Source organism: Podarcis raffonei, chromosome 8 (genome assembly GCF_027172205.1).
Source record: "Podarcis raffonei isolate rPodRaf1 chromosome 8, rPodRaf1.pri, whole genome shotgun sequence".
Taxonomy (NCBI): Eukaryota; Metazoa; Chordata; class Lepidosauria; order Squamata; family Lacertidae; genus Podarcis; species Podarcis raffonei.
Genome location: NC_070609.1, coordinates 14,166,651 through 14,178,441, shown reverse-complemented (window position 1 = coordinate 14,178,441; position 11,791 = coordinate 14,166,651). Strand labels below are relative to the sequence as shown.

Genomic DNA, 11,791 nt, shown 5'->3' with positions numbered 1-11,791 from the left:
ATCCAACTTACCTAGGTTCATGGTACTTACATTCCAGGTTCCTATGCAATATTTTTCTTTACAGCATTGGACTTTCCTTTCGCTTCCAGGCATATCCACAGCTGAGCAACCTTTCGGCTTTGGCCCAACCGCTTCATCAGCTCTGAATCTACTTGTACTTGTCCTCCACTCTTCCTCAGTAGCATGTTGGACGCCTTCCGACCTGAAGGGCTCATCTTCCAGTGTCATAACTTTTATATGCCTGTTGTCTTTGTCCATGGAGTTTTCTTGGCAGGGATACTGGAGTGGCTTACCGGTTCCTGCTCCAGGTGGATCATGTTTGGTCAAAACTCTCAACTATGACCTGTTTATCTTGGGTGGCCCTGCACGGCATAGCTCATAGCTTCTCTGAGTTATTCAAGCCCCTTTGCCACGGCAAGGCAATGATCCATGAAGGGGCAGGCACCAAGAATTCAGAGGCAAACTTCCTTTGACAGTAGAGGTAGAACATAGCTTTTGTGGGTAACTTTGCCCTCTATTTCTGTAATCCTCTTTTTAAGTCATCTAAGTTGGTAGCCATCACTGCCTCCAGTTAGGGTTGCCATATCTTGAAGAGCAAAAAAGAGCACAGCCATCAAATAAGAGCAAAGACAGAGACACTAGTTCAGAATATACCTTTATCCATCAAGGACCAAGCAACTTCCCATAGATCTTGGAGGTCATAGTATTAGCAGTTTAGGCACATGTCTGTAGCAAATGAGGGCTATGGCCACGCACTGAAGAATATGGTTGGCGGTCTCAGCCATAGTGAGAGGAAATTTAAAAACCTTATCACAAACCATTCAAGCACTCTGTTTGCAGTAGAACAACCAAAGCACTAAATTAGTTGTTCTGCTTTAATGATGAGCATTAAACCACTTGACTGGTTGAGAGAATGGCCATGGCAGTGATGAGATGGTTTTTTTACTCAACAAAATGCTTATCAAAAAAAGTTTGAAGAGGGTAAAAAGAAAGAAATATTGGAAGAAGTGATTTAAAAACCTGGATTCAGAGGTGTTAGTGAACCAAGAAACTGAATGAAAGATTAAAATGTTAAGGTAGATTTTTTTAAAAAAAAAATGCAAACAAATGAGGAAAACTGCTTGCTTGGCAGTTAAAAAAGAAACATGAATTGAATGTAATAAATAAATTGAAAGTAGAAGGAAAAATAATAGAGAACCCAAACGACATTAGACGACAATTTGTAAATTATTATACAGAGCTATATTGAGCCGGTAAAGAAAATAAAGCTAGAACTGGAGAATATTTAAAGCACAGTAATTTACCAAAGATTCCAAAACAGAAAATCAATTATTTAAATGCACCAATAATAATACAGGAAGGGCAACAAGAAATTAACCATTCAAAATTAGGTAAATTGCCAGGGCCAGATTTATCAGCAAAATATTATTAAAAAACTACAGGATTTTCTGGGACAACTGTTGATGGATGAAGGATGTAAAAGAGCTAATTCATCAAGATCAAGCTAGCTTTCTTCCTGGCTGACAGATGAAGGATAATATAAGGAAAATTAATTGATACAATAGAGTATCTGGAAGTCAGGAATGAAAAGCAAGCAGCTTTGATGTTTGTGGATGCAGAGAAGGACTTTGATAATGTGTCATGGACCTTTATGGGGGGAGGGGAATATGGAGATGATGAATTTTGAAAATCATTCCTAAGGGGAATTGACGCAAGTTATGCAGACCAACAGAGCATGATGACAGTCAATAATGTAGTATCAGAAAATGTAAAATTACAAAAGGGACAAGACAGAGTTTGGCCCCTGTCACCATTACTGTTCATTTTAGTATTAGAGACCCTGGTGAGAAATATAAGATCTGATGAAGAAATAAAAGGTATAACAGTTGAGTGCAAAGCATATAAGCTGAGAGCATTTGCAGATCACCTTGTAATGACCGTAGAAGACCCATTGGCAAATGTACCAAGGGTCCTAGATAAAATATCTGAATTTGGTGAGGTAGCGGGATTTAAGATAAATAAAAATGAAATGAAAGTACTGCTTAAAAATATGACAGAACAACATAAAAATGAGTTACAACTAGCAACACAATTGACAATTGAAAAAAAAGGTGAACTGTTTGGGCGTTTGGTTGACAGCTAAGAACAGAAATTTCTTTAAGGATAACTATGTATGGAACTATGGATAGAAATAAAGGAAAATATGGATGTTTGGGGAAGGATGAATTTAGCACTATGGGGAAGAATTTCAGCAATGAAAATGAATGTATTGCCAAGAATGTTATTTTTATTTCAAACCATACCCATAGTCAGTGGAGCAGAACACTTCAAACGATGGCAAACATATCTTTCTAGATTTATCTGGTTTGTGTGGGGGGGGAACCAAAGATTAAATATAAATTATTAACAGATGCCAAAGAAAGAGGTGGATTTTCACTGCCAAATTTGAAGTTATATTATGAAGTATCCTGTCTTTGCTGGCTGTGGGAGTGGATAATTTTTTTAATACATATATTTTAGACCTTGAGGGTCATAATAATAGATTTAGAGGGCATGCATTTATTTGGTATGAGAAGACTAAAGTGCACAAATGGTTTTTAAATCATTTGGTAAGGAAATCCATTTTCGCAGTATGGGAGAAATATAACAACCTGTTAGAGCAGAAGACACCATGGTGTCTTTCCTCACTGGAAGCAATATGCTTGAAAAAAAACTAATGCAAAAAGTGAATGGGCAACGTATAAAGAGTTGCTAATGGAAATAGAACAACAATTAAAGTTGAAAAGATTTGAGGATACAAGACATTTAGTAACAGATTGGTTGCAATACCATCAATTGAATGATGTCTTTAACATTGATAAGAAAAATGGGTTTAGTAAGGAAATTTCAAGGTTTGAAAAAGATTTACTGGAATGCAATGTGAAGTTACTTACCAAAATGTATAAGTTGTTGCTAGAATGGCATACTAAAGATGAGGAAGTTAAATCGGTAATGATACAATGGGGAAAAGATATTGGGCACAATATTCAATTTTCATCTTGGGAAAAGTTATGGAGGGAGGACTTAAAATTTACAGCATGCTGTGCATTGAAGGAGAACTATATGAAAATGATGTAACACCTACAAAATTAGCAAAGATATATAGAACTTGTTGTTTAGTCGTGTCCGACACTTCAAATGTATATTGGGAAGGAAGGCACGTTCTACCACATGTGGTAGATGGGCAAGATAACAAAAACATTCTGGGAAATGATATATAATGAGCAGAAGAAATGTTTAAAAAAACGTTTTTTTGGGGGGGAGAAGCTTTTTTACTAGGAATTTCAGATGTAGAGATGCCAAAGTAGCAGATTATGTATGCGAGGACAACAGCGTGGATACTACTGGCCCAAAGATGGAAAAAAGACAAAGTCCTGACCAGACCTGAATGGTTGATGTAGATGATGGACAACGCCAAAATGGCGAAAATGACCAGGGAAATCAGAAACCAGGACATAGTCACTTTAATAAGGAATGGGAAAAAATATACAATTTACTTAGGAGAACACTGTAAAGAACTAAAAATTTGACAGGATTTGAGTAACGCTTGCAATGTACTAAAAGCTAAGCTAAAAATGGATTATTAAAAAAAAAAATAGAGAAAATATATGATGCAGTAGAAAGTATTTGAAAATGGAAACCATGGAGGGATGGAGAGAATCCTAAATGTTGATGATTGTCACTAATGTTTGCATTCAAATGAATCGTGTAAAATTGAAGAAAAAAGATTTTCTTTTCTTTTTTTAAAAAAGAGAGAATAGCCATGTTTGTGTAGCTCCCTAACAGAGAAAGCTCCATGGCCATTGCTGGCTCCAATTGAGACCTTCCTCGTAGTTGTGTAAGTGGCTGATTCATACCTGGCACACTTGGCCATTGGCACATTCAACTCCTGAGGTCTCAATTCATTCTTTTCACCCTCTGAAAACCACGTCGAAGACAACAGGATCAGTTTTACTGCTTAAAGTCTCCATTGCATCCACAGCCCATTCCACACTTTCCAGCCTTCCTGGAATGGATCTAGTATCCAGGCTTTTCCTGAAGGAGCATCTCTACCCCACTCCCAATTCAGCCCAAACACTGAGATCTAGCTCTGAGGGCCTTCTGGAGGTTTTCTCACTGTGAGAAGTGAAGATAGAGGAAACCAGGCAGATGGCCTTCTTGGAAGTGGTACCCACACTATGGAATGACCTCCTATTAGATGTCAAGGAGATAAGTAACTATAGAATTTTTGGAAGACATCTGAAGGCAGTCCTGTGTAGAGAGATTTTAAATGTTTGATGTTGTATTATGTTTCTGTATATGCTTGAAGGCACCCAGAGTGGCTGAGGTATCCCAGTCAGATAGGGTGGGGAGTAGTAATAATAAAATCATTATTATTACTATTAAGAGGAATCCTTAGATGGAGGCCATTTTTAGGGGCTATTTTGGAGGTGGCTTCAGGGCTTTTGCCCTTGCCTATTTGGCTCTAAATTGCTTTCTTGAATGCCTTCATCATTGACATTGTAAATTGTAAATTATCTATATCGAAAAATAAATCTTAGAAGTGTCTATCAACAACTAATGAGATCATAGACAATTCCTACGCAGAGCTTTGAATTTCGGTATGTTCCTCTTTATCCTCACTGAACCATTCAGTATGTTCCTCTTTATCCTCACTGAACCATTTGTTCCGAAGTGTTGCCTGCGACATGAGACCATGGCCTATAAATAACTCCAGGTAAGCCTCTACCTGCACCAATTGCCTTGTTGATCCATCTCTGCTCTGAGTCTCCTAATCTTTCCAGAATGATGAAGGCACTCCTGAGCGCAAGCCTCCTCTTGGTCCTGCTTTCTCCAGGTAAGATGGGGGACATTTAATTACCTTTGGAGGACACTGAAAATAACTTGCAGCTTGGGAGAGAAGGGGAGTTAGAAGTGCAGATCAACACCCCAGAGAGCAAGGAGTGCAGGGTTACCAAGAGAAAGTAGCAGAGAGTTAAGTCATGAATGTTTCTTGTGATGTCATTATGATGGGCCCGACGACCCTTTCCCCCCTGGCACTGTTGGGCCCGTCCTCTCACTTAAGTATAGTGCACACAACTCACAGAAAACCAATCCCACGGATTTCCACAGTTTACCTCAGATTATTTTGTAGGGGATTTGCGTGAAGTAAAACTTAATAATTAGGAGTCTCGGGCAGGATTTGTTCAAATTAACAATAACAATTTTATTTAACAAGAAAGTTCATGACGCGAGTCGATAAAACTTAGGATTCTTCAGTTTACAATGTTATTTCACTTCAAGGTTTTCTCAGTTGTTTCACACTTAATACTTTGGTTCTTAACAAGGTGGTACTTTCTGTCAGTTACACACCCCTAGACAACCCTGCTCCTGAGGCACTCCAAGGTTTCACTGGTTTGGGAGTCTTCTCTTACTAGAAGAATCTCTCCCCTCCTGACTGGAATGAGACCTAAGTAGACTGTCTCTTTACAGCTTCTAATTCTCCTGTAAACTAGTGTTGTCGGCAATGGCTTCAAGAGTTTTAATTAATGAGTGTTTTACTCATTTCCTTTCCTTTTATTTTATTCTGTTAAAATGCTTTTAAAATTGAACCCCTTTTAATTTACTATCACCTCCTCTTCTTAGTCTCATTAAGCAAACTGCAAAATCAACTAATAATAATGATAATGATAATAATAATAATAATCCATGAAGTAAACTTTTGCTTCTGTCTTCAGTATTACCTCTGAAATGCAGATTTACTTATAACAAGACTGGAATGACCTACAATAGATATCTTAAAACAACTTGTGACTCCAAGCAAGATTCCTGTATTGCCAGTGTTCTGCGTACAAATCTAAGTAAGATTTTCCTGCCTTTTTGTCTTTTGCTGTTGGATTAGATTAGGGTTCTACAGCATATAGAAGTCTATGGTAGGGCAACTCACCCATGAAAAAAGTGAGTTTAGGAAACTGTAGCACTTCAGCTATAGATGAATTCGAACTCCCATCAGCCTCAGCTAGCCTGGCCATCAGTCAGGGATGATGGGAGATGTAGTCCAACAACATCTGGAGGATCATAGCTTCCCAATCCTGAAGTAAGCAATAGCTTGCATATGAAAATGGGGAATATAACATCACCTGATCACAACCAATGGCTGAATTTGGGCGCTTATCTCCAAGCTTAGGGAACTTGATTTGCATCAACATGAAATGAATAATGAACTCCAATTTAGTTTTGGTTATCAAACTAGACAATAAGCCTAGACTATAACATGAATATCCCCTTTGCCATAAATGACATTGAAATTGAGACTCCTTTCACAGATCTATAAAAAAAGCTGAGCAATTGGGATGGGAAACGAAGGTGCTTCACACTTTCATGGCTCACCCTCCCCCCCTCAAGAAATTTTGAAATAACTCTCAGTGATGAAATGATTAGGAAGGAACCATCATTACGGGAGTATTCTTGCAGTTCACCTATTAAAAAGGGTTTCCGTTACCCAGCTTGATTCAGTGTGGGCCCCTCCAACCTGATGAACTTCTTTCATACTTCAACCATTGGTTAAGGTTGTTTTGATCCCCTTGCTTGATCCTGATTCACCCACCCCTTCTACCTAGAAGGACATGGGTGCCATTTCTGGTTCGTCTGAGGCGCCAAAATGCCTTGGGGCAATCCTGGGTGGGATGGTTCCAACATCTGGGTGGGATCTGTTCCAACATCACTGGTACATTCTTGGAGGGAGAGGGGCAAATGGGCAGTAAGGCTGGTGCAATGCAATGTCTTGCCAAGTTTCTTGCACTGGGCAACAGGAGTTCAGGGAAGCATTTCCCCCACCCTGCAAACTGTTATGATCGACTAGCAGAGAGAATGCAGTGTATGGCACATGTATTGTCAGGTGTATAGGAGAAGGCATGAGTCCTTGTGCTTGAAATTTGATGTGAAATGAAGTTCTGCATACATTCCAAATTAAAAGCATTATACAAATTAATTGCAAATATAAAAAAAGAGGTTGGTCCTATGGATTATGGAGGCAAGAGACTACTACTTGTGGCAGAGAGCTGAACTCATAAATGCCTGCAGAAAACTATTATGTTCCACTTGGGCTATGCAGATCATTAAGAATAGATCTTTCCACACTGGTTAATTGATATTTATTGATTTACTTTTAATGTGGTTTTTCTTATATCTTTCACCATATTTTTCGCTCTATAGGACGCACTTTTTCCCCTCCAAAAATGAAGGGGAAATGTGTGTGCGTCCTATGGAGCGAATGCAGGCTTTCGCTGAAGCCTGGAGAGCGAGAGGGGTTGGTGCGCATCAACCCCTCTCGCTCTCCAGTCTTCAGGAAGCTATCCGCAATTCTTCAGAGCGCGGTGGGAACTCCCGCCGGGCTCCAAAGGCTTGCGGACAGCAGCCTGCAGCCTGAAGCCCGGGGTGTGGGCTTTGGGCAGCTGCACAACTTTGTCTCCGCTCCAGGACCTGTTCTGGGGGCTGGGGTCGGGGGAAGCTCGGGCTTCCCCCACCCCAGCCCCACGGCAAAAATCGAAGCCCCACACAGCCTCTCCCGGCTGGAGAGGTTGTGCATGGCTAAAGAGGAAGCCAAGACAGCCAGCGGGATGGATCCCACTGGCTGTCTTGGTTTATTTGCTCTTTGGGGCTGGGGGGAGGGGAATAAAACTAGGTGTGCCCTATGGTCCGGTGCGCCCTATGGAGTGAAAAATACGGTATGTATTATTACTGGAAAACATTTTGATATTTTTTCCTCTTATGTTATAACAGTGCACACGCATTTAAACAAACAAACAAACAAACAAACAAACAAACAAACAAACAAACAGCACCTCACTTTAGATTGCCAAATTTAATAATATTTTCCATATTGTTAGTTTGAAAAGGTCCTGATTCAGGAATCAAAGAAAATTGGAACCATTACCAAGAATGTGCCTTAGGAGCAATAGTCCTGAATATTTTTCTCAGATCTAGATATTTCTTTCAATTTCTTTTTCATAGGGGGACATCGAGTGCAACTTTTGAATAAATGCACGACATCCGACAGTTGTTTCTCAGGCAATTACAGCTTTACTGCAGGGGATGGTAAATTCTTTGAGATGAAGAAGCACTGCTGCAACACTGAACTGTGTAACAATGCAACTCTCAGCCGTAAGTTTCTGTATAATTTTAAAATCCACAACATGTTAGGCTTTTCACTGGATTTGGCCAAGGGCTGGATACTTACTCAATCAGCAGTACTCAGAGGACCTGGGCCTCATTCAAAAGGGGTGAGACCCCCCCAGATGGCTATATGGGTTGAGCAGGTCAGCACTATTAGGGCCGACTCAAGGGGTGGAGAGGAAGGCAGGATGAAGAAGCAGGCATGAGGAGAAACTGTGAAGAAGAGGGACCTACTGGGCAGCTACATCTCTGCCTGAGAAGGGATGGGTTCCCTTTCCAACCAGGCCTCTCCTGAATCTGTCCCAATGTCAATCCTAAACCCAGACTGGGTCTAGATAATCTTTTCATCCAATAACACTTGCTGGTGCCCCACCAAAACTGTAAAGCCCTTGGGTGAATTACAATAATATAACATACAGGTATAAAAACAGATAAAACCATTAACATGCTCACTATACTTTTGATTTTGGCAGTTCCTGATCGCAACGTGCTGGCTGAAAATGGCCTGAAGTGCCCAACCTGCTTCTCCAAAGGAGCCACACAGTGTAAAAGTGAGAAGACCATCAACTGCCTTGAGAATGAGACCCAGTGTGTTGTTTTTAAAGGATCTCTTTTTAGAGGTAACATTGCTACTTAGGCAGGGGGAAAGGGCCTAGTCAGTGGATGGGTCATGCAGACTCATTCCTGTTCTCCTATTCTCCCCCTCCCTTCCCTTTCCCTTGCATATTACTAGAAATGTGAGAGGGTCCACATCTCTCACTGGCGCCATTCTGCACCCTTCCTTAGTGTTTTGCCTGCCTGGACTGTGTCCTTTAACTCTCATAATGCCACTTGCTTTTCCAGAAGGAGTATTCCCCTTGGCTGGGGAGGGCAGGGTATAAATAAATAAAAATTATTATTATTATTATTAAAAAAACACACCCTTCTGAACAAAAGTATAAAGTGCATTCATTGCTTCAGCCCAGTTGCATCTGGATCTGTCCACCATTGGGTTGCAGTCGAGGACAAAATGTCCCCCTTGCTCAAAAAGCATATTTATTATGTAAAAGGCATGTAATAAGTTTTCTTAAATTCTGTTACAATGAGCAGTATCTGGCTAACTCAGACCATTAGTGCAAGGATTTACAGTTGTGCAACAGAATTTCCGCTCTTGGAAACTTGTAAAATAAAAGGAGGATTCTCTGGATGCTTAGATCACAGTGGGGCAATGAGGAAGCCTCAGTGGGCATCCAACCATCCTGAGAGACAATGAAGTGCATCTCCAGCTTTTTGTTTGTGTGTCGCTGCATCACACTGTTGTCTCATGCCAGGTTCAAACACTCAAGGCTCCCACACCAGGGAGGGAGTGTTGTTTTCAAATCTTGCTGTGTGGCCACAGCATGTGACTTTTAACATGCCCAGGAGATAGCAGGGATAGAGTTCCTCCCATTTTATTGCAACTCAGCTGCACACAAGAATTTGATCTGCTTAATCTAGTTAATTAGGCCTGTTTTCAGATTCTCTACTTTCATTATATTTTATAAATAAAATGTCAGAGGCTGGACTGAGGAGGAATGGTGGGAGCTGCCCTCTACTTTTCGGATTTCCTGAAGCCTGACAGATAAACTGTTTATTAATAATCTTGAGACTCCTTTGGGTATGATGGCAATTCTGAATTACATATGAGTTTCTTTTTATCCGAACTTCATGTTGAAAATTTTGTTTATTCATGTTCTAATTAAATTATATTTTTCAGATTTTTTAAATATACACATTTTAAAACTAACTAAAATTGTCATTTAGCCTCACAAGCACAATCTCTTAGTACCTGGGTAAAGGACTAATGTCAACATTTCTTTCCTTTTCTTCTAGCCCCCATTCATCTCCACGATTTCACGTTCCAAGGCTGTGGAACAACAGATTTTTGTGTCATCCACAGAAGAAAACTTGGATCTGGGGGATATGCCCTTTTTATTACCGAAAAAAGATGTTATAATGCTTCAGGAATCTCACACCAGCCTGAACATGAAGGGTAAATAGGACAGTGTAGACCTCCTCCTTGTGTATTGCAAAATTCATGGCAATGAGGGGAAACTGGAGGCCTAGTGTTGAAGTCCAGGGCTCAGGATCTGTGGATCTTTCTTTTTTGCTTTTGGTGGGGGTAAAGGGAAGCAAGTTCAGAGAAAAATGGGTCAAAAATGTGCGGGTTGTAGATTCTAACTACAAAGAACCCTGTAGTGTATCATTAACAAATAGTTAAGTTTTCATTATGATCATTACAAAACAAAATAAATGGTTATGGAAAATAAAATTTTGGTTCTTAGTTCTGTTTCAGATACAAATGCAATTATTATTTATTGGTTTAGCTGAAGCAATTACAAAATATAAAATACATAAAACAGGATAAACGCAGAATAATTTTTTCTCCTTATAATCGTCACGGTAAAAGCAGAACAGACCACTTTTTCAGAGGTGTATGGGCACTTGTCCCTTAATAAAAAGTTAATCATATACCGAATCCATCTCTCAGTTGGGAGATTTAAATATTTGAACAAAACTTCTCTTAAGTCCTCATTGTTGTTGTTGTTGTTTAGTCGTTTAGTCATGTCCGACTCTTCATGAACCCATGGACCAGAGCATGCCAGACACTCCTGTCTTTCACTGCCTCCTGCAGTTTGGTCAAATTCATGCTGCTAGCTTCAAGAACACTGTCCAACCATCTCGTCCTCTGTCATCCCCTTCTCTTTGTGCCCTCAATCTTTCCCAACATCAGGGTCTTTTCCAGGGAATCTTTTCTTCTCATGATGTGGCCAAAGTATTGTAGCCTCAGCTTCACGATTTGTCCTTCCAGTGAGCACTCAGGGCTGATTTCCTTAAGAATGGATAGGTTTGAACTTCTTGCAGTCCATGGGACTCTCAAAAGTCCACTCCAGCACCATAATTCAGAAGCATCAATTCTTTGTTGATCAGCCTTCTTTACGGTCCAGCTCTCACTTCCATACATCACTACTGGGAAAACCATAGCTTTAACTATACTAAGTCCTCATAGATGGGACAAACCAGCAAGTAGTGGGTAGATAATTAGGAACCTCTATCTCCATGTAGGCAAACCTTTTATACCTAGGGCATCTGGTGATAGCATCCTTCAACAACGATGGACTTCAGACACTGGAGCCACAGAGCTGTAAATGCTTTCCCCCATTTGGTATTTGTGATACTGGTTACATAGTGACGGGGTTGAATGTGTAGTTTGGCATATCAAGATGCAGGATGGTTCCACCCATGAAGCAAGGTGTGGTGACCATCTTAGGTGGCTGGATTGATAGGGGTCGTCAGGAACATGGCCCCCCAGAGCACAGCAGGACAGTCAGCCTCAGAAATTGAGCTGAGCTAGCAAAGGGCTAACTCAGTAGATGTGAGCTGTCTGAGTTTAGAGAGGACAGTCCACCCCCTTTTTCCCAGGGAATAATCTGTTTGTTCTCATGAGGAAGAGAGGAAGAGTTGGAAGTCAGGCAACCATCAGATAAGCCAGAGTCTGAGGCTGTATCTTCTGGGGAAGAAAGGTAAAAAAGGTAAATGCCCCCTGGACAGTTAAGTCCAGTCAAAGGCAACTATGGGG

At 40.4% G+C, this 11,791-nt stretch overlaps 1 protein-coding gene across 1 annotated transcript; it reads left to right on the top strand.

Moving 5' to 3' along the window:
- The first annotated feature begins 4,642 nt into the window (after positions 1-4,642).
- LOC128419195 (phospholipase A2 inhibitor gamma subunit B-like) lies at positions 4,643-10,212 on the top strand. The gene is made up of 6 exons (XM_053399614.1): positions 4,643-4,673; positions 4,757-4,876; positions 8,032-8,181; positions 8,667-8,813; positions 9,037-9,068; positions 10,045-10,212. Exons 1-6 carry the CDS (start codon positions 4,643-4,645, stop codon positions 10,210-10,212), a joined length of 648 nt encoding a protein of 215 aa, XP_053255589.1.
- The last annotated feature ends 1,579 nt before the right edge of the window (positions 10,213-11,791 follow it).